Source organism: Lolium perenne, chromosome 3 (assembly GCF_019359855.2).
Source record: "Lolium perenne isolate Kyuss_39 chromosome 3, Kyuss_2.0, whole genome shotgun sequence".
Classification (NCBI taxonomy): Eukaryota; Viridiplantae; Streptophyta; class Magnoliopsida; order Poales; family Poaceae; genus Lolium; species Lolium perenne.
Window position 1 is genome coordinate 322,146,286 of NC_067246.2, and position 24,010 is coordinate 322,170,295.

At 44.1% G+C, this 24,010-nt stretch overlaps 1 protein-coding gene and 1 long non-coding RNA gene across 3 annotated transcripts; one reads left to right on the forward strand and one right to left on the reverse strand.

Annotated features, from left to right (window-relative positions):
• Positions 1–538: 538 nt before the first annotated feature.
• Positions 539–3,676, reverse strand: LOC139829740 (hexokinase-3-like). Its single transcript, XM_051372183.1, has 8 exons — positions 3,530–3,676; positions 3,281–3,448; positions 2,722–2,796; positions 1,996–2,151; positions 1,784–1,882; positions 1,575–1,702; positions 1,136–1,217; positions 539–1,031 (listed from the first exon to the last, which is right to left on the reverse strand). Exons 1-8 carry the CDS (start codon positions 3,674–3,676, stop codon positions 651–653), a joined length of 1,236 nt encoding a protein of 411 aa, XP_051228143.1. The 3' UTR covers positions 539–650.
• Positions 3,677–12,816: 9,140 nt separating this feature from the next.
• On the forward strand, positions 12,817–17,700 carry LOC139838636 (uncharacterized). Of its 2 annotated transcripts, XR_011756256.1 has the most exons (7): positions 12,817–13,243; positions 13,367–13,560; positions 13,667–13,781; positions 14,028–14,237; positions 14,648–14,824; positions 16,922–16,993; positions 17,569–17,700. It is a non-coding gene; the product is annotated as an uncharacterized lncRNA (long non-coding RNA). The 2 variants fall into 2 exon arrangements; XR_011756255.1 differs by having other exon boundaries at positions 14,028–14,824.
• Positions 17,701–24,010: the final 6,310 nt, after the last annotated feature.

Genomic DNA, 24,010 nt, shown 5'->3' on the forward strand with positions numbered 1-24,010 from the left:
TAAAAATGACAAAATCGGACACCTTTTGAATATTGTCCACTACTGTAGATAGATGTCAGAATTTGTCATTTTTGTACAGCCCCAAACATAAGATATTGAGTTAAAAATTTCCACATTTGTAGATCACAGTATTGTCTACATGCAGATTTAATTACAGATTTTAAAAAAATTAAAATATTGTTTTACTTTTTTAAAAAATGAGCTCAGCTGACTCTCAGTTTGCTTCGATAAAGTAGTGTTAAGCCCTTTATCCAGAAATTTGTGATGGTTTTCAACGTGCCTGACAAACTGAATATTGAAGAAAGAAACGATATTCATTAGTGTGCATTAGTGTGGATTAGTCTAGTTACAAAAAAGGATAGTAATAAAAAAAATGCGGGAAAGGATAGTAGTAATTTTAGTGAAGAAAATAAATGGAATAGCAAAACAATTGTCTAATCCCCTTGGCGCTTCTATCACCCTAACAAACAAACTACTTCAACACATCATGAAATACGAGAACAAGAGGCACGCAATGATACGGAGACGCAAGGAAAAATTTCTCTACACAAGACCAGATCTTATATATATGAATTATAGATATCAAACAATGTCCCTTTTTACATTTGCACAGAGGGGCAAGCTGTATCACCATTGTCTTCTCTGATCCACTATATCGAACCTCCTCCTTGTTGTCTATTCGACGAGTGTACCGCGGCGAGCAAAGCGGCTCCGGTCCCTGACCCATCCTCCGTCACCCGCAGTGTGACGGTCCGCGCCACCTCCTCTCCAAGGATCTCCACCAGGGCTTCGTCCAGGTACTCCTTGAACACCGGGTATGCCTGGTACAAGCTGCCTTCAATCGCGACCACCGTCCGCTTTGGCTGGTCTCTCGTTCTTCCACTCGAGGAGGCCGCACCGGCGCTCCCATCGCGGCCCAGCTTTTTCAGAATGCCCACGATGCCAGCAGCGGCAAGACGGGCAGCTCTGTGGGTGACGATGTCGCAGATTTTGACAACCAGCCTCCTAGTTTTTAGAGGGGCAGATTGGATCTGGAATAGCAGCGATGAAAAGATGAGAAACCAGGTTGATGTATAAACAAGTATGGGATTGATGCCAGAGCAAGCACACTAGACGTGACAATGGAAAAGCTAACCTTCAGATGTTCTTGAAGTATTCTTCTGACTTCACTCAGATCGGGTGAATCGTCCTCGCGCATTGCAGCCAGAAATGGTGTGCTGGACCATTTTGGATTAAGCTTTTGTTAGGGATTCATATTTACAATAGGGCAAAACTTAAATAAAATTCCGTAAGTATGAAAGGTTGGCAAGACAACAGAGCCAAAACTAAAATACTGCAGCAGAAAATATCAGCTTGGTATCCGAAGACTCGGTTAACGAGATAAGCAACGATATAACAAAACAGCAGCATAAATCTTTCAAGAAATATTCAGCTAAGTATAGTACTTGGTCAGAATTGGTTAATGCTAACAAACTACAGACCACAAATATGGAGAAATATTCAACTAATATTCAGCTAATTGTAGTGAAATGTATCCACGTCCTGTCTCTATAACATTTTAAGCATGGCAATACCTCAAAATGAAGGGGGTTGATAGACTATCGGCATCATCACCAAAAACATCTGATTCTTGAGCCATCCTATGGAGTACCAGCCTTGCAATTTCCCCAAGGTACATCCCTGAAATCATTTTCTCGAAGCCCTGTGTAAAAGACTAGTCAGTTTCGCCCTATTAACAACAATACTAAGATGCAATAAGATGAAATTTGCGTAGATTACTTACCTGATCATTGTGATTTTGTGTCTCGTCGTCCAAAGAGATGTCATAAGGAGTTCTTGGCAAATGGGATGACCAGAAATTCCCCCACTCCATGTTTACTACCTGATGGATACAATGCTTTGACATAAGAGATATGCATAATAGTTCCTTTGTTCACAGAAACAGATCATCAGATAAATCAAGCAAACTACAGATAAAGTGGAAGAATAAGATACCATTCCTCCAGAGTTTGTAAGAAGACCCTGGCACTTGATAATTGCATCAGTGCGTTCGACATAGCAAGCATTGGTGCCAGCCCCTATGATCACAGCAGCCACTGTATCCTCATCATAATAGTGCCCTAGAGCTAATGTCCCCACAGTATCGTTCACCTAAGTAAAGAAATATCATTCAAGATGGTCATTTAAAAAGAGATGGTGTTAATATACATACTTTTTCACAAATAAAAGAAACATAACAGAACATGCAGGTCATGATGGAGATTATTATTTAGTGCTAGCTTTGAGGCTGATTGCAATATATTCAGGGATTTTTTTTTTACTAACTAGGTTAATCAAATTAATACGCTGCCATCCTCAAATTACAAAAAAGTAAACGGAAAGTGTGGCTACTAGCATAGCATCAGGCTAAGATATTTAACAAATTCATTAACTTGTCATTTCTCTCTTCCTGTGAAAAAATACAACAAAAGGCCAGGGCTTAAAGCAACCTAACCCATGACCTAATTAATCTTTCATACATAATCAGCCTAGCTAAGGGATAACCCTTCAGTTTTCCTGTACAACCTCCTAAATGTTATGCATCATCTTCTTTATATATTGAATATATATCAAAACAACGAGAAATAGTGCAGCATTTCAAGAAAATGTAGTTTACAGCTGACTATAAGTATAAAAGCAATGTAAATTTGTTTAAGCCAGCAGAAGTCAGGTAAGACCTACCAGTGCAGTAACTCGAATATTTAACCCACACCTAGCAAGCGCTTCATCTAAGCACTGGGCAACATCTTTCCCAACCTGAGGTTACATGGTTCACATGAGTTAAAAATGATCATTTCATGTAGAAGCAGACAGGTAAATATACAGCACAAGAAAACAAGCGATTCACAAAGATGAGAAATAAATTGCTAATCATGGCAGTCTTACAAGTTTAAATCCTGATTTTCAATACTTCCTCCGTCCGACAATGGATGTCTCAATTTTGTATAAATTTGGGTGTATCTAGATGTGATTTAGTGTATAGATACATCTAAATTTAGACAAAGTTGAGACATCCTTTGTTGGATGGAGGGAGTACAAAACTTATACACATTGAACAGAATAATTTCTGGGATTTACTTAATAACATCAATAGCATTTTATCAATTTTAAGATCTGAACTACAAAACTAGAAATATTTACCAATATTACAACTTCTTTAGTTATGTACTGCTAACTGGATAACATGGAAACCACAGCACTGGAATGTATAATTATGTGCAAGAAAACTAAGTTGGCTTACCGTGTCTCCAACTGAAAATCCCTTAGTCCACCTAATTAATGACCCTGAAGAAACTGAATTTTGTCTAACAGGGAAAGAAAAGGTGAAACCAAGTGCCTTTTGTTCATCTTTTCCATCTTCTCTTTCAATAAAATTCTTGAGAGTCAAAGCAACAAAGTTGAATAAATCCTGCAGTTGAAATATAACTCAAAGACATGTACCAAAGATATATCTCACATACATAGAAATAAGATAGAATAAAGCAAGTACCTCACTTGTACCCATCAATTCCTCAGGGATGGCTTGAATTTCAACCTTCTGATTAACGATTTCAGACCCAGCACCAACTTCAACCCTCAAGACTCTGAAGCTCGTTCCTCCAAGATCAACGGCATCCACCTCACACCAGCTATCCATGGCTTCCGCCTCCCCCCCCCCTCCCTTTAGAGGAATCCCCCCCCCCCCCCCCCCCTCCCGTGCTCGCTATATGAGCTTTGGTACCATCACGAATTCATGACCATCGATACTCTTGACGACTTGGACGACCAAGATGCCAATGGCACCCCATGGGAGGATCCCACGCATGCACTACGCAAGAAGCCGTCAGTGGTGGTCACGGGTGGGGTGGGTGGCGGTGGGGGGAAGAGGATGCGAGGAAGGCAGTGCACCCTGCACGTAATGTTGGCGCCTACGCGAATTGCGGGGGTTTGTGCCTCTATGCATGAAGCCAGAGCATAGCACTACAGACTACACGAGCAACCCAATTTGCATCAGTTGTGATGATGTTGGGCAGAGAATTCATAGTGGTTCGAACATAGACCAGTGGGTGAGAGTAGTAGGTTATCCATGGAACAGCCAACAGCAGGTGCAAGCGTAGCTACTAGTTCTCATTGTACATCGTGTCCTGGTTGAGTTCTTACGAAGCTGTGTTTAGTATTCAGCAGCAGTTTCTGCTGGTGGAATGATTCTGCATGGGCCTCGAGGACCAGGTTGGGGAGGCCCTGTAGGGTGCAGTTAGCCACCTGGATTTCCGCCCTATCCTGGTTCTTGAGGGGCTGGGTTTGGTGGCTTCTTCAGATACTGGCAAGTTGAATTCTCAGCTAACTGGTAGAAAGTTTAAAGCTTGCATTGTGCCATTGAGATCATCAATTCACTCCGTTAACATCATACAAAAATAAATTCATCCAGTTAGATAAATTGGTGGTTCAGGGGTCAACTAAACTAAATCATAGTGCAATTCATAAGCAATGAAGCATACAGTAGTCATTTCATTTTCATCCTCTGAAGCATTCGATTTCTTTTCTGAGATAGATACTAAGTTACATCTGATTCTCTGAAACTCTAACCAATGCTTCTTCTGCAGCTTCTACCTCTGCTGTTGTATTCTGCTTGACGATTGACGTGGCCGCTCATCCAACATCCAGACATGGGTGGTCCATCACTCCGTCAGCATCTTTCTGATAGCTTGCTGATTTTATCTCCCACAATAAATAATTTACTTGGTATTACAATTCTTGGCCTATACATTCACTGAAGAACTTACATGGGTGAACATAGTGGCTGTGAGGAACGTCACTGGCAACAGTATAAACACTGATGAAAACCATTCCATTGTCTTATACTCGTATATCTCTCTGAGATCATTGTATGCAGTGTCTAGTCATGTTTGGATCTACCAGAGTAGTGGTTGGAACTAAGAAGGAAATGTTATGGACAGGCCTGACCTTTGTTTCCGAACAAACGAATTCCACATAGTAACGCTTCTCGTCTTTAGTAACGTCAGAAAAACCATCGAGCATCTGCATTTTTTGTTCAACTGAATTGTTTTGTCTTTTTACTTGATTCACCGAAATATAGCAGGAAAGGGAACATGAGCCTATATCCTCGTTAGTACAACAGAATGATCAGCTGGTAGTGTGTAGACTGTAGGTACGAGTGAAAAAAAAAAACAAAGTTTATATTTGCTAGGCGAGCCGCGCCGTCGACGGTCGCAAAGTCCAAAGTCGCGGATATCCACGCGAGCGCACGCGCTATGTGTGTGTTGCATTGCTCTGTGTGCATGTTGCGTTTTAGAATACAACAAGAGCCCCCCTTATAAGTTGGTCACCACCTCCTTGGCTTAGCCGTGTGGGACTAAATTCTTGCTATGCCTTTTGTTGCTGCTACTACCACTGCATGGGCTTCTTCTAGGATGGCATCTGGGACTGGTGGGCCGCAACATTACCTCAGTTGTTCCTTGCCGGGAAAACCATGCATCCTCATGCATTGATGCATGCACATATGGACTCTTCACTTAACAATAATAGTTGGCGTGAGCACTCCTAGATGCATGCCTTTACTTCAATAAATATTTTATTTCCTATATGTGTGGTTCATATTTTTACATGTGGTGGATGCCAACGAGATTATAGTTGATGACGTTGGCATGCCAGCGAGGAGTGATGTTCTTTTCACTTGTATATACACATACATAAATGGGCATAAGCTCAAGCGTGTGGCTTGACTTTATTCGGTTGAGAGGATAAGTGCAACTTTATAGTTGATCAGGGCTTGGTTAACTTGATGAGACTCGTCAAGGACCGTCAAGTAGAATTCGATGAGCACTACGCTTTCGAAGAAGCCAGTGTGCATGTTGTTGTTTGATACTACCGAAAATAAAACTTCTACAAAATTAGTTACTTTATGATCCATATAGCTTAATTATATGGATCGTTTTACGCGTGAAAATAAGTAGATAGACTATATTAAAAGAGAGAGAAAATCACACTCGTCATAATTCTTCGAATATCCCACCATGGATAATTGTGTGTCCGCTCAGCATCTGTTGTTAACGTCATCAGCTGACCAACAGGGTCAAAGGGACGGAATAGGATTTCGACTCCCACATGCTCAACTGAATCGTGGTGAGCAGCTCACATAAGTCTGCCGACGATGCGGCTCACATAAGTCTGAACGATGACGTACGATGTAGATGTGTATGCAGATGGGTCCACATATCTCAAGCAACCGGCTACGAATTTTGCCCAAATTAACCCCCCGCGATCGGCGTTGGACGATGGAGGCGAAGTTTGACCCGCCGGAGATATCAGGTTCGGGCACTCCAAAAGTGGCTCGGCAGACGACGAGGGCATCTCCGCCCCGATGTCACTCGAGGACGGCGACGCGAAGCATGGGGCTAAATATTTCTAGTCACACCGGAGTGAATGTGAGAATACCATGCCAAGGATGTGGGATGAGGATGGAATGGAGTCTGCTTGTTCATGGGGTGCCAAGTATTTGCACTCCTTGAGGTGGCGATGTCGTAGTAGGTGAAGTGGCACCAGGATTGTCATCATTTTGCCGATGGCGGTCTTGAAGATAATCTAGTGGGAGAGCTCCTCATTCCTTGTTCTCAGCCACGACACGCCGGCATGATCTTCTCGCCGGACCGGTGGGAGCGACAACTCAAGAATAGAGGTACAAGCTAGCGGCTCTAGGCCCTGTTTGTTTGGGCTGGAGCTTGAGCTTCTACTGCTTTTGGGTCTCTATAAGCACAAGCCCAAACAAACACCTAACTTTTAGGTCCAAGCTTGTATAAGCGCTTGTCCATTTTGTACTGGAAGCCCGCAAGCACCTCCGGCCGAACTTCCCGCAGCTTCCCGCAGCTGGTAACTCTCCCACTAACTGATGCCATCAGATATCAACATATTTACGGACAAAATGCCACCAAGTATATATAAGAAAATCCCTTCACAAAATTGCCCCAAATCCAACCCATCCTCACCTGTCTCTCCTGGAGTTCAGTTGGGTGTTGAGCATGGAGATATGCATGTGATTCGCGAAAATATTGCGGATGGTTTGATGGGAGATGTGTAGCTAGTTTGGTTACAATGACGTCTTACCTAGCTAGTGTCCAAATGAATCTCTTTTTCTTTTGTGGCTCGATGTATCAGAACCAAATGTTGGACCTCCTACTAATGGTAATATTGACCATAAAAATCTATTATGAAAAATCAAAGTATTTATTATGATTTAATTTTATTTATTATAATATTCTATTACGAAGTCGAAAAGAATGCTTGAGAATGCTTAACACACTGATAAGGATATTATCATGATCAACGTAATTCATTGAAATACTTGTACATCATCTTCAGCATATAAGGGTATTTCAGACAATCACCGCCAGTTGCATGTCCACAAGCCGTCCTAGAAGCAGGATGCCAAACAGCATTTTTACATTTCACCAGCTGCCCAGCTCCAGCTGCTTCTCAGATCCTACCAGCTCCAGCTGCTTCTCGTTCAGATGCAGCCCAAACAAACAGGCACCTAGTGAAAAGGTAGTACTAGTTCCTTCACGGCTTCCCGATGAATGTATGTTCATGGCTGCACAACATGTGTGTATATGCATGTAGTAATGCAATGCGTCTATCTACCTAGGTACCTGCCCGGCTACTCTATGCAAGACTGATCAATGACATATATAAATATATTTGGCTTGAAGCACCGGATTCAGTGATCACGCACGACAATTTTTATAGGTTACAAAAGTAAATTCCAGTACATTTAAAGTCTTTTTTATACCTATGCCTATTTTAAAAAATACATAAATATTTCAAAATTTGCATCTAGAACCAAATCTTCAACTGATCTAAATCACCCACACTAGTGCTAATTTACTCATGATGAAACGAGAAAAGTTCATTATACGTTTCCCTTAAACAAAAGTTCACTAAATGAGAGATCTAGAAAAGCCATATAAGAGACTTCAGCTCTCTCTCTTTCTAAATATTGGCCACTAAGGAGGTGATTAATTATATCTTGAGGACTCTGCCTCAAGATTAGATGTCTAATCCTTGGAGCCACAACTTTACTCCTGATGAAATTGTACTCACAAAAATCAAGCGGGCAAACCCAAAGAAGTGTTGATTGAACCTCGTATGCGAAATTCACGGCTCGTGAAAATTGGCATCAACCTCAGGAAAATTTGAGAGGAAAAAATGGGCGGAAAAACCTAGGGAATACATGTGCTATAGCCGGTGTCGAAAACGGGCGGGAAAATGGCCAGGATACAATATTTGGGCGATAGACATGCCAGAACCGGATACATTATCTCAAAATTCGGGTAGCACAACGATTTGGATGAAAATTTGGAAGCTGGAACGCGGGATGTCTCTGTAACCATGTGCATGCATGCCGAGAACGGGCAAGAAAACTGCAAAAATGGTACCCTATATAGCAGTCGGAAATGGACGACAGATGGCAGGTCGCCAAAATGAGCAAGTGGTGAAAAACCGTACTCGTTTTTCCAACACCTCCAGAATCGCCTCGATGGGAGCTCATATGTAGAAGGGCACACTCGCGGAAAGTATATTGATGGAGAAATCTCCGGACACCCAAGATCCTACAACGCAGCCATGTCGACGAAACCAACTCCCAAAATAATAGCTAATAGCTACCATTTCATGCACAAAATGATGGCGTTGGCATGGAACATGAAAATAGTAACGAGCGACAGTGAGAGCTTTGAACGAAATAATAACAACCCATTATTTTTTGTATGATTTTTATGGAACAACAAATATTTTTTATGCATTTTGGCAAGTTATAGTAGCTAGATAGATGTCCCACCTAGACGGCGTGAAAAAGCAGAAAATATTCAGTACAACGACGACAAGACGGCACATGAAATGACGAGCAGTGGTTATGATTTTGTGCATACACAAGAGTAATGCACGACTTAATTAATCAAGGACACATAGAATCACATGTAATAGCTATTTTGATGCATAAGAAAAGGATGCGTGGGAAGCAAAAGACGCTTGAATTGATGGGAGGGGGTTAATATCTCTGCTTATTAAATAAGAAACCCGAAAACGCGGCAATGAGACGGAACATGGAATGCATAAAAAAAGAAAGCCTGAAGAAACGCACATGGCACCATCAGAAAATGGCACTCCATAAATGTCGTGCTTCTATAGTTCTATAGTATCTCGCCACCGGTATTACCAATGGCGTTGCAAACAGTGCAACGCCACCAGTATTTTGCTACTGGTGTTGTGTCCCTTTGAGGCACACAATTCTTTAGTGGGCCTTGATAACACCTGTCCGCCCCAAAATACTGGTGTCGTGGTCATGCCACCAGTACCACTAGTACTCGTGTCATGAGCTAATGGGCTACGACACCAGAATTTTGGGGTGGGCCCGTAGTCGCTCAACTCGTGGCATGGCCAAATGGACCACCCTACTAGCCCACATGGTGCACCCTCGTCGGCCACCACCTCGCAACCCCAACCCTAGCCCATTCAACCCACATCGCGCCACTCCTCCCACCCTTCGCGTGTCCCCCCACACTCATGTACGCTCCGATGTCGCCCCCACTCTCTCCCATTTGTTAGAGCATCCCCAGCCGTTGGGGCTCCCAAGGCCGAAATCCGGCGCTATTTAGCGCCAGATGGATGTATTTTTTTGGCCTGGGGAGGCCCATTTTCCCAGCAACGAGCCCACGGTCGCCTGCTTACGCTCACCCACCGCGTGCATTGCGACGGTGCAGTCGCAGGGAAGGAGAACCGTCGGAGTGGCATCAACGCATTGAACCGCCGTAATGGTCCGCGAAGTGGTCTGGGGAGTCCAAACGACTCGTCGGAAACGGGTGAAGTGGCCTCGACGCGAGAACCGCCCCCGTAATGGAGCACGAACTTCGCGGAAGAGCAACCGCCGCTCTCTTCGTCGGTAGACCTACATATACGGTTTCCGATGGCCGACGCCATTCATCTCTTCTCTCCTCACCATCCTCTATCACCATGAGCGATATCTCTTGGCCATCGAACACCGACAGCGAGGGGAAATCGCCTGGATGGCGCCATTGGTGGGACCGAGCTGCATCGTCCAGCAGCGACGATTCCCCGCCGCCGTCCAGCGAGGAATGGGATGACGACGAGGACAAGGACGAGGACGAAGAGGCCGAGGAGCAGGCTGAGGAGGAGAAGGAGGAGGAGGCTGAGGAGGAAGAAGAGGAGGAGAAAAAGGAGGAAGAGGCTGACGCGGCGGCCCGGGCGAACGCGAAGGCGCCGACGAGCGACGAGGAGGACACCGGCTCTTCAGAGGATGTGTCCAGCCGGAAGCGTCGCCGCTAGGATGATGAGGCGGGGCCATCTAGGAAGAAGAAGTAGTTCAAGTTTGTTTTATAGTTCTTATATGTAATTTTTATGTTTATTCGAAGGTTTATATGCAATTTGTCTATGTTGCACCACTTAGTTTGTTCAAAGCTTTCGTTCGACGAGGGTATTGCCGTAGAATTACAAATTCCGCCGGAAACAAACGCGTGCCGTCTATCGGGAAGACGACGGTATTGCCGTAGAAACCAGGCCTTTGTCGCCGACAGGTCGGGGCCACCAGACGGTTCCCGCGCTTTTGTTTCGTCTGGAGTCCCCGAGCGCTCCCCGGGGGGGCGGGGATGGCCTGGGCTCTCCAGACGGATGAAAGGCCTAATCCGGACGAAATCGACGAGCCAGGGCCGCGACTGGGCTGTTTTCGTCCATCCGGATGGAAAAAAGGGGTCCTGGGGGCCTCGTCGGGGAGACGGGTTGAGATGCTCTTAGTCCCCCCCCCCCCCCACCCCCTCCAATGTTTGCTTTCTTTGGGTGCTGAACTAAATTGGATAGTTTCGATGTATGTGGAACCAAATTAGCTTAGTTTTGATCTACTGGAACCAAATATATAATTTTGATGTTGGAAATACTTTTGCTATCGTGGCAGCTATTTTTCGCCTGTTTTGCAACCTAGTGACATGTCCCAATGAAAGCACGCCGCCTATATTTTCACTCACAAGTGGCATGTCTATGGCACGCTCCTAGTATGTGGTACTAGTTGTGTGCCCGTGACATGCCACTAGCAGCAAGTATTAGTGGCGTCATATTGGTGTCGTGCTGAATCCACGCCAACAGTATGTGGTACTAGTTGTGTGCCCGTGACACGCCACTAGCAGCAAGTATCAGTGACGTCATATTGGTGTCGTGCGGAATCCACGCCACTGATGACGGTTTTGCCACGCCACCGGTAGGATATTTCCTACTAGTGTGAAATGATAGGTAATAACTACCCATGCATAAAATAAGGACCCTACAATGATCTATCAAAACAATTTTTTGGGCCCCAATTGATATTGGGCGGGGAACTGTGGACACGGAAAATGGTAGGAATACTGCCAAAACGGATAAAGAATTCTGGATTGCTAACTCCCTATTAGCCGGGAACTAAGTTAGAGCTCGATCATGTCGACGACCGTTAGATTTGCATCGTGATCTGTGCATGCGAGAATTACACGCGAAGTACATATGCAATTGCATATCCTTTGCCCTAGTTGCACGTGAATTACACATGAAACCAGGTTGACCGGGAATTAAGCTATTTCCTGATCGACCGGGAATTAATTAGCCGCATCCTAAAGAATTTGCTATAGCATCCCCACAACAAGGAAACTATGAAATCTTCTGACAAGCGGGAACAAGACGGGCACTTTGCAGCTTGGATATTAGATGGCATTAGAGCGCCGACGGTTTGCTTGAGCTATGAACCATGCTAGGTATAACAGTAGATCACGGGACGATCAAAAAGTGGAGTGATGGTTTTTCATTCAAGTGATCCCTAGTTAGATGAAAATGAATTTCTTGATACTTTGTTCGATAGCAAGAAATATAAGTAGAAAGTGTTGAAAGATCTAGTTTCTTCATCCTTTTTGATAGCCCAAAAATATAAGTAGGAAGTGTTCAGAAATATAGTTAGGAAAGAAGACGTATCGCGTCAGCGTAGTGATGCAGTAGTTGTACTGTAGCCCAACAACTCTGATGATGGAAGGATCAATAGATTATTGTTACAAGATGGAGAAGTCGCATGGTTGTAACTACCAACTGAGCTCCTAGAAAATCTATAGAGACTAGTTAGAGAGAGATGAAGAGCTAGGCAGCTAGCTCCGCTACTTTCACGCTTCATCCCTAGCAAATTAGTAGAGACTATAGAGGGTATGAGTAGTTTGGAATAGAATAGATTGGACTTGACGTGCATGCATGCATATAGTGTGGCGTCCGTGCATGGAGGGCACACCATGCTTCCGTAGACATCCATGCATGCATGGGCGCCATATCTCTCCGGTGCCCTGCATCTAAAGGTATAAACGATGCCCCCCATAGGGGGCATCACAGCGATTTCAGCTCGTGAGCCGTTGGATCTCCTCATCTGTGCAATCACGTCCGTTCGTTGTGGCTCAGAGCTAGCGTACTGGTTGGCTGTGGCAGCGTGTGGGCGTCTTCCTGCTAGATAAAGTGATGACACGGCGCTGTTATACCCTCTTGCAGCTGCACACAGGACCCACGTCCATTCGGGTCCACTTCTCATTGGATTGGGTAAGTTTTTTGGTGGGTTATGTGAGACTGATGCTGGGTGAGAGAGAACCAGCGGGCAAACCCTCCCCAATCCGTGTCTTCTCCTCTTTCCCCCAATCCTCTCTCCTCCACCCGACCCTCCTCCTCCCACCCGCTCCGACGACCGCCCCCCCTCCCGCCTTCTCCACCCGGCCCCCCGGCCGAAGGCCATGGCGGAACCATACGCGACGGAAGGGCTGCAGCCCAGCCTGGAAGCGGCACTGGAGATGGAGGATCTCCTCCATAGCTTCGTTCCTCCACAACTTCGTTTCTTCGGGATTTGCTGACCAGTCGGATGCCTTGGCTTACAGGACAACGAAGAGCTCAACGAGGGATGGGGTGGCGGCAGTACATCAATCGGCGCGAGCTCGTGAGGGAAGAAGATCATGGCGGCTAGGGTTTCCACAACGGGTTACTAGCCCGCAGTTCCTCCCTGCAGATTGGCCCAAATCAGGTCAGAGCGGCCCGACGGCAGCCTCCTGGTAGTGTTGGTGATGACGCCATGGCTAGACCCTATGGTTGCTTGGTCAGCCAGATCTGGTCAGCTGGTTCTTCCTCCTCCTTCCCATTGGTCTCCCCATGTAAGGTGCTTCATCTGACTCGTTTTAGATTTTGGTTGTGGCTGTTGATTGCAAACTTATCCTCTCTTATTGCTCTTATTCTAGAGCTGATTAGTTAGTTACTGATTTTGTTCTTTCTTTTATCTTAGGTTCTGATTTCTTTTGCTAAGATTAATTACACCTAGGTGGCGACAACTGAAGTGACAGAGAGGATAATAGCCATATTTCCATAAGGCCATGGGAAAATGAAGTGTGGCAATTGTGCTAATCCTTGAGTGCAAGCAACTCTCTGGAGAGTTGATCTTGTGTTTGGAAGAGGTGGCCTAGGATGGTTGTGTATTAGGTGCTCTTTTTTTGTCTCCTACTTCCATTGGCATTTCTTTTTTTAGATACAAACACTCTGATTTTCGACTGCTAATTGATGGTTTTCTTCAACACAATGTATGCAGGTCTGTGAAAGGAGAAGATTCTAGCAGAGGGGATTAGCGAAGAAGAAGACCAAGGTGATTTCTCTCTCTAATGTTTTCCGTGTAGTTGGGAAATAAGACCAAGAAGAAGACCAAGGTAACATGGAAATCCAGCAATACGTCTCTTAGTCATGTACTGCTTTGAGGATAAGTTTACTTTGAACCAAGCATCCACTATTTTAGATCAAATGGCTGTGATTGGTATTAAAAACTACCACCTGATTCGATTTAGTTATAAGAATAGATTTAGTCTATATTGCAATCTGATTCGAATTTTTTAGTTAGTATACTCACATCTCAGTTTGTACAGGTGCTAGCTGACATGGTCCCTTTTGGTTTTCAGATGGCGCTGGTGACAGACGATGACGTTGTGATCTCCTTATATCGGTTCTTTCATGTCTCTGTACCATCGAACCTATTCATGTTTCGTTTTTGTCTTTTGAGGTAACCAAGTTAAAAAATGATCCAAATAAGCTTATCCATGAGGAGCAGCTCTGCTTTTGTGGCTGCGGCCACGGACCTCACCGTCCCCTGCAGCGACTGGCAATTTGAGGTGACAGCCATGCTCTTTACTCTCTTTCTTGATCCCGTAGTTTCTTTGTTTTTCTTTTTTTCTATTATCTTGAGGAAATCCTAGCTCTATTTTCCTTTGTAACAGAAACCTACTTCTAACAAGGACAAGGAGCCATGCTAATATTCCTCTCTTCCTACTAATCTCCCTCCTCTCGATCTATTTAATCCTACAGATCATCATATTTGTTTTGTCTAGAAGGTGTTTGACAAAAAAAAAACCTGCAGGCCACACTTTAATTGGGTTGTTATTAGAATGTTTCTCACATTTTTATGTAATCAGTCTAATTCAAATATGTTTTGGTGGGTGGATGGATATCCCCCAATCCAATCATTTTTTTGTGGTTTGAGGTATTTTCTCAAATGATAATAACATGAGATTTTTATTTCCAGGACATGCCTTAATAATGGAGTCAGATCTACTAATTAGGCAGAAGGAAGTGAGGAACATAGGAGAGCATATTGTTAGTACGAGGTGGATGGAGATTCTTTGGGGATGTCATGGACCAAAATGAAGTTGTCTTGGAACCCGGTGAATTTAAGTTCTGTTGAAGTGGACTGCGGTGGAAGGTTTGTGCTTTTGTGAACATGCTTATGATTGGTTACTTGCCTTCCAAAATATGTATAGCTCCACTGATTCTTTATGGCCCTGCACTACTTAACCACACAATGTACAAGGTCTAACGCGTCATCAATGTCTAAGGAATTGGAAAAAGAATGTATGTAAATGCTAATTTGATACTGGCATGTGATTATAATAGAAGTTGAAGTCAATTATTTAATAGTTCTCTCGATCCGATTTATGATCTTCCTTGTGTCCATGTTCCAACCAAGGCAGCGTGAAAGAAAGCTGAACCAAGCATTAATTGGTTGTTTGAATTAGTAAAGGCGACGAATTTGCAGGTATATCTATCTAAAATTTACGTCAATGGTAGGATAGAGTTGTGGAGGCGTTGTAGTGCACTATTGCATCCATTTCATTTTCTGTAGGTCATGATGAAATTCATATACACAGATCTCCTAGAGGTAATTTACCTAGCTTTCTAAAAAGTAATGATTTACCATTTATATTTGGCGACCTCCTTTTTGTATAAATCCAGTTTGAGGAAACATGAAATATTCAGAGTATATTTTTCCGTTTAGTGTTCAAGGACAGTTGTTCCTTTGTACTGGTTACTGGTTATTACCATTTGTTTAACTTCACGGGTATTTGCAGCTATAAACAACTCGTGGTTTCCCTTTCTCATTTCAGTGCAGTTGTTCCCTTTCTGGATTATAATTGCATAGGTTGTGCATTCATTTCCAGTGAAGTACATTTCATGTGAGGCATGCGATCTATGCATTCTTTCATATTAGATTGTTTTTAGCTTATCTGAATGTACAATACTTTCAGTCACATTAGATGGTTTTTCAACTTATGTGACTTTACATACTTGCATTCAAGGCGCACTGATCTGTTGTTTAAATCACACTCGTGATTCTAATACTGTTTCCCATCAATTTATAATGGCAGAGATATTCTGAAGTGTTGTGATTCTGAAGCGGGGTAAGAACTTTTCTTTTCTAAAGAATCATGTTTGGTTTACTACTTTATGGTTTCAGTCTTTTGGTTTCAGTATATGGCTGTACTTTTGTATTTGTACCCTTTTGTGCCATGGCGATAGATCATTAATTAGTATCTAAGAGAGATGTGTGCTACTGATGCAGGTAATCGTGCATTCTCCAACAGGGTTATGCATTATACGTGCAAAAAAATAATTGGTGTAGTATATGTTCCAATACCAGTAGTTTTTATTTTCCCGAAATGGGGCAGCCCCAGCCTCTGCATCCAACACCAGTAGACGACTTAAGGATGAATCAAAATGGCTCAGGCAATGGATTTAATTGATGTTTCATATGAGCAGGTTAATTACTTCCTTATGTTCCACTTCAAATACTCACGTGCTTTCCGTCTGTTACATGTAATTACTAATTGCTCTGTTACACTTTTATCACACCATGTGTCATGTTTTTCTTGTTGTTCCATAATATAAGACATATTTCTGTAAGATTGAATATATAGCTACCATCTCTCCCGGCTTGGGATCAAATTCCTACCAGTATTATCTTATATAATTATATATATATGTTACACTGAATATCTAAGTCATTGTGTGACTGTAGGCCTATGTATATAATTTTGTAGTAGTAATGGCATCTGCATATGCCTTAGTTTCATGACATTTTGTGCAAGAAATAAAGCAGGAAGAAGAAGCTGCTAGAATAGGAAGGACCTATGAAAGGGAATGGATGAATGGATCTTCTAGAGGGTTATTATTTATTAATGTCACTTCAGACTAGAGTTGTAAATATACTCATGTATGTGTGAAATTAATGACAGTGAAATACTTGCGGTACTAGATCATTTCCTTTCAGTCTGATGGTTTGCTGAAGATTTTTTTGTATTGTTTACTGATTCAAAATTTGCAATCGATGTCGATGTTTATAATACTGAGCTGAATCTTGCTGCTTGCAAGACTTGGATAGATGATATTATTCTGAAGTAACTTTGACAGAATAAACCTGGATAGATCAAAGAAATACATAAAGAGATTTTGCCACTTCAACTATTCCGTACACCTTTTTGGACCTACGCGCCAAGATCTGATCCGCTGCAATGCTCACCAGGTTGGGCAGACAGACTAGAGCCGGCAGTGTGCTGGCTGCTGGAGAATGTGCGGGAGGGCATGTTGGCATAAGGTATCCTTGAACGAACACTGCTTTTTTTCATGTTTATTTAGTGGTTGTCCAATATCACAGATCTTGGTTGGGAGTTAAGTTAGTGCACTCTGAGGTTAATTGTCATGCGATAGAGTAATAAACGGTATTACATGCATACTCCTAGGCGGTTTCTTTTGCTTGGCACTCTAATTTTACAGCTTCTCTGTTGTGTACTTTCATGTTACTTCTGTAACAATTATATATATTCTGGAGTGTTGCTCATTGGTGGATTGGATTAATTTATAGCTAAAAGCTGCAAATTTTGCAGCTATTTTTTATATTTGTGGCCTTTCCTTTTCTTTATAGTCAGCCAGTTAGCACGAATTTCTTTGGGTCATCTTGGTGAAAGTATTACTTTGTTCCCCGATGTTATCTGATGTCATGTTCTCCTAAGTGGTATTCTTTGTTTGTCCTGACCATATATACATATCTGGGTTACAAACTGTGATAAGACCGCATTTAACTCACCGTCTGGTTTATGCACCATGTGTCTCCGTACATTTATCCTTTGCCTCTTTACTGATCCTTTTATTTTCTTTGTTGTACATGAGCAGACCATTGTCTCCTCACCGGGGCCATTAGCTTGACTTCCTTGAAGTGCAGATGTGATTGGCATCATCTGTGTTCGCTGTCCCAGGAAGAACTGTTTGTGTAGCAAGGAGGGATGTGTTCCTTCCTGACCCAAGAACTGTCACTGGCAACAGTATAAACACTGATGAAAACCATTCCATTGTCTTATACTCTTATATCTCTCTGAGATCATTGTATGCAGTGTCTAGTCATGTTTGGATCTACCAGAGTAGTGGTTGGAACTAAGAAGGAAATGTTATGGACAGGCCTGACCTTTGTTTCCGAACAAACGAATTCCACATAGTAACGCTTCTCGTCTTTAGTAACGTCAGAAAAACCATCGAGCATCTGCATTTTTTGTTCAACTGAATTGTTTTGTCTTTTTACTTGATTCACCGAAATATAGCAGGAAAGGGAACATGAGCCTATATCCTCGTTAGTACAACAGAATGATCAGCTGGTAGTGTGTAGACTGTAGGTAGGCGAGCCGCGCCGTCGACGGTCGCAAAGGTCCAAAGTCCAAAGTCGCGGATATCCACGCGAGCGCACGCGCTATGTGTGTGTTGCATTGCTCTGTGTGCATGTTGCGTTTTAGAATACAACAAGAGCCCCCCTTATAAGTTGGTCACCACCTCCTTGGCTTAGCCGTGTGGGACTAAATTCTTGCTATGCCTTTTGCTGCTGCTACTACCACTGCATGGGCTTCTTCTAGGATGGCATCTGGGACTGGTGGGCCGCAGCATTACCTCAGTTGTTCCTTGCCGGGAAAACCATGCATCCTCATGCATTGATGCATGCACATATGGACTCTTCACTTAACAATAATAGTTGGCGTGAGCACTCCTAGATGCATGCCTTTACTTCAATAAATATTTTATTTCCTATATGTGTGGTTCATATTTTTACATGTGGTGGATGCCAACGAGATTATAGTTGATGACGTTGGCATGCCAGCGAGGAGTGATGTTCTTTTCACTTGTATATACACATACATAAATGGGCATAAGCTCAAGCGTGTGGCTTGACTTTATTCGGTTGAGAGGATAAGTGCAACTTTATAGTTGATCAGGGCTTGGTTAACTTGATGAGACTCGTCAAGGACCGTCAAGTAGAATTCGATGAGCACTACGCTTTCGAAGAAGCCAGTGTGCATGTTGTTGTTTGATACTACCGAAAATAAAACTTCTACAAAATTAGTTACTTTATGATCCATATAGCTTAATTATATGGATCGTTTTACGCGTGAAAATAAGTAGATAGACTATATTAAAAGAGAGAGAAAATCACACTCGTCATAATTCTTCGAATATCCCACCATGGATAATTGTGTGTCCGCTCAGCATCTGTTGTTAACGTCATCAGCTGACCAACAGGGTCAAAGGGACGGAATAGGATTTCGACTCCCACATGCTCAACTGAATCGTGGTGAGCAGCTCACATAAGTCTGCCGACGATGCAGCTCACATAAGTCTGCCGACGATGACGTACGATGTAGATGTGTATGCAGATGGGTCCACATATCTCAAGCAACCGGCTACGAATTTTGCCCAAATTAACCCCCCGCGATCGGCGTTGGACGATGGAGGCGAAGTTTGACCCGCCGGAGATATCAGGTTCGGGCACTCCAAAAGTGGCTCGGCAGACGACGAAGGCATCTCCGCCCCGATGTCACTCGAGGACGGCGACGCGAAGCATGGGGCTAAATATTTCTAGTCACACCGGAGTGAATGTGAGAATACCATGCCAAGGATGTGGGATGAGGATGGAATGGAGTCTGCTTGTTCATGGGGTGCCAAGTATTTGCACTCCTTGAGGTGGCGATGTCGTAGTAGGTGAAGTGGCACCAGGATTGTCATCATTTTGCCGATGGCGGTCTTGAAGATAATCTAGTGGGAGAGCTCCTCATTCCTTGTTCTCAGCCACGACACGCCGGCATGATCTTCTCGCCGGACCGGTGGGAGCGACAACTCAAGAATAGAGGTACAAGCTAGCGGCTCTAGGCCCTGTTTGTTTAGGCTGGAGCTTGAGCTTCTACTGCTTTTGGGTCTCTATAAGCACAAGCCCAAACAAACACCTAACTTTTAGGTCCAAGCTTGTATAAGCGCTTGTCCATTTTGTACTGGAAGCCCGCAAGCACCTCCGGCCGAACTTCCCATGACTTCCCGCAGCTGGTAACTCTCCCACTAACTGATGCCATCAGATATCAACATATTTACGGACAAAATGCCACCAAGTATATATAAGAAAATCCCTTCACAAAATTGCCCCAAATCCAACCCATCCTCACCTGTCTCTCCTGGAGGTCAGTTGGGTGTTGAGCATGGAGATATGCATGTGATTCGCGAAAATATTGCGGATGGTTTGATGGGAGATGTGTAGCTAGTTTGGTTACAATGACGTCTTACCTAGCTAGTGTCCAAATGAATCTCTTTTTCTTTTGTGGCTCGATGTATCAGAACCAAATGTTGGACCTCCTACTAATGGTAATATTGACCATAAAAATCTATTATGAAAAATCAAAGTATTTATTATGATTTAATTTTATTTATTATAATATTCTATTACGAAGTCGAAAAGAATGCTTGAGAATGCTTAACACACTGATAAGGATATTATCATGATCAACGTAATTCATTGAAATACTTGTACATCATCTTCAGCATATAAGGGTATTTCAGACAATCACCGCCAATTGCATGTCCACAAGCCGTCCTAGAAGCAGGATGCCAAACAGCATTTTTACATTTCACCAGCTGCCCAGCTCCAGCTGCTTCTCAGATCCTACCAGCTCCAGCTGCTTCTCGTTCAGATGCAGCCCAAACAAACAGGCACCTAGTGAAAAGGTAGTACTAGTTCCTTCACGGCTTCCCGATGAATGTATGTTCATGGCTGCACAACATGTGTGTATATGCATGTAGTAATGCAATGCGTCTATCTACCTAGGTACCTGCCCGGCTACTCTATGCAAGACTGATCAATGACATATATAAATATATTTGGCTTGAAGCACCGGATTCAGTGATCACGCACGACAATTTTTATAGGTTACAAAAGTAAATTCCAGCGCACAGAAAGTCTTTTTTATACCTATGCCTATTTTAAAAAATACTTAAATATTTCAAAATTTGCATCTAGAACCAAATCTTCAACTGATCTAAATCACCCACACTAGTGCTAATTTACTCATGATGAAACGAGAAAAGTTCATTATACGTTTCCCTTAAACAAAAGTTCACTAAATGAGAGATCTAGAAAAGCCATATAAGAGACTTCAGCTCTCTCTCTTTCTAAATATTGGCCACTAAGGAGGTGATTAATTATATCTTGAGGACTCTGCCTCAAGATTAGATGTCTAATCCTTGGAGCCACAACTTTACTCCTGATGAAACTGTACTCACAAAAATCAAGCGGGCAAACCCAAAGAAGTGTTGATTGAACCTCGTATGCGAAATTCACGGCTCGTGAAAATTGGCATCAACCTCAGGAAAATTTGAGAGGAAAAAATGGGCGGAAAAACCTAGGGAATACATGTGCTATAGCCGGTGTCGAAAACGGGCGGGAAAATGGCCAGGATACAATATTTGGGCGATAGACATGCCAGAACCGGATACATTATCTCAAAATTCGGGTAGCACAACGATTTGGATGAAAATTTGGAAGCTGGAACGCGGGATGTCTCTGTAACCATGTGCATGCATGCCGAGAACGGGCAAGAAAACTGCAAAAATGGTACCCTATATAGCAGTCGGAAATGGACGACAGATGGCAGGTCGCCAAAATGAGCAAGTGGTGAAAAACCGTACTCGTTTTTCCAACACCTCCAGAATCGCCTCGATGGGAGCTCATATGTAGAAGGGCACACTCGCGGAAAGTATATTGATGGAGAAATCTCCGGACACCCAAGATCCTACAACGCAGCCATGTCGACGAAACCAACTCCCAAAATAATAGCTAATAGCTACCATTTCATGCACAAAATGATGGCGTTGGCATGGAACATGAAAATAGTAACGAGCGACAGTGAGAGCTTTGAACGAAATAATAACAACCCATTATTTGTTGTATGATTTTTATGGAACAACAAATATTTTTTATGCATTTTGGCAAGTTATAGTAGCTAGATAGATGTCCCACCTAGACGGCGTGAAAAAGCAGAAAATATTCAGTACAACGACGACAAGACGGCACATGAAATGACGAGCAGTGGTTATGATTTTGTGCATACACAAGAGTAATGCACGACTTAATTAATCAAGGACACATAGAATCACATGTAATAGCTATTTTGATGCATAAGAAAAAGATGCGTGGGAAGCAAAAGACGCTTGAATTGATGGGAGGGGGTTGATATCTCTGCTTATTAAATAAGAAACCCGAAAACGCGGCAATGAGACGGAACATGGAATGCATAAAAAAAGAAAGCCTGAAGAAACGCACATGGCACCATCAGAAAATGGCACTCCATAAATGTCGTGCTTCTATAGTTCTATAGTATCTCGCCACCGGTATTACCAATGGCGTTGCAAACAGTGCAACGCCACCAGTATTTTGCTACTGGTGTTGTGTCCCATTGAGGCACACAATTCTTTAGTGGGCCTTGATAACACCTGTCCGCCCCAAAATACTGGTGTCGTGGTCATGCCACCAGTACCACTAGTACTCGTGTCATGAGCTAATGGGCTACGACACCAGAATTTTGGGGTGGGCCCGTAGTCGCTCAACTCGTGGCATGGCCAAATGGACCACCCTACTAGCCCACATGGTGCACCCTCGTCGGCCACCACCTCGCAACCCCAACCCTAGCCCATTCAACCCACATCGCGCCACTCCTCCCACCCTTCGCGTGTCCCCCCACACTCATGTACGCTCCGATGTCGCCCCCACTCTCTCCCATTTGTTAGAGCATCCCCAGCCGTTGGGGCTCCCCAGGCCGAAATCCGGCGCTATTTAGCGCCAGATGGATGTATTTTTTTGGCCTGGGGAGGCCCATTTTCCCAGCAACGAGCCCACGGTCGCCTGCTTACGCTCACCCACCGCGTGCATTGCGACGGTGCAGTCGCAGGGAAGGAGAACCGTCGGAGTGGCATCAACGCATTGAACCGCCGTAATGGTCCGCGAAGTGGTCTGGGGAGTCCAAACGACTCGTCGGAAACGGGCGAAGTGGCCTCGACGCGAGAACCGCCCCCGTAATGGAGCACGAACTTCGCGGAAGAGCAACCGCCGCTCTCTTCGTCGGTAGACCTACATATACGGTTTCCGATGGCCGACGCCATTCATCTCTTCTCTCCTCACCATCCTCTATCACCATGAGCGATATCTCTTGGCCATCGAACACCGACAGCGAGGGGAAATCGCCTGGATGGCGCCATTGGTGGGACCGAGCTGCATCGTCCAGCAGCGACGATTCCCCGCCGCCGTCCAGCGAGGAATGGGATGACGACGAGGACAAGGACGAGGACGAAGAGGCCGAGGAGCAGGCTGAGGAGGAGAAGGAGGAGGAGGCTGAGGAGGAAGAAGAGGAGGAGAAAAAGGAGGAAGAGGCTGACGCGGCGGCCCGGGCGAACGCGAAGGCGCCGACGAGCGACGAGGAGGACACCGCCTCTTCAGAGGATGTGTCCAGCCGGAAGCTTCGCCGCCAGGATGATGAGGCGGGGCCATCTAGGAAGAAGAAGTAGTTCAAGTTTGTTTTATAGTTCTTATATGTAATTTTTATGTTTATTCGAAGGTTTATATGCAATTTGTCTATGTTGCACCACTTAGTTTGTTCAAAGCTTTCGTTCGACGAGGGTATTGCCGTAGAATTACAAATTCCGCCGGAAACAAACGCGTGCCGTCTATCGGGAAGACGACGGTATGGCCGTAGAAACCAGGCCTTTGTCGCCGACAGGTCGGGGCCACCAGACGGTTCCCGCGCTTTTGTTTCGTCCGGAGTCCCCGAGCGCTCCCCGGGGGGGCGGGGATGGCCTGGGCTCTCCAGACGGATGAAAGGCCTAATCCGGACGAAATCGACGAGCCAGGGCCGCGACTGGGCCGTTTTCGTCCATCCGGATGGAAAAAAGGGGTCCTGGGGGCCTCGTCAGGGAGACGGGTTGAGATGCTCTTAGTCCCCCCCCCCCCCACCCCCTCCAATGTTTGCTTTCTTTGGGTGCTGAACTAAATTGGATAGTTTCGATGTATGTGGAACCAAATTAGCTTAGTTTTGATCTACTGGAACCAAATATATAATTTTGATGTTGGAAATACTTTTGCTATCGTGGCAGCTATTTTTCGCCTGTTTTGCAACCTAGTGACATGTCCCAATGAAAGCACGCCGCCTATATTTTCACTCACAAGTGGCATGTCTATGGCACGCTCCTAGTATGTGGTACTAGTTGTGTGCCCGTGACATGCCACTAGCAGCAAGTATTAGTGGCGTCATATTGGTGT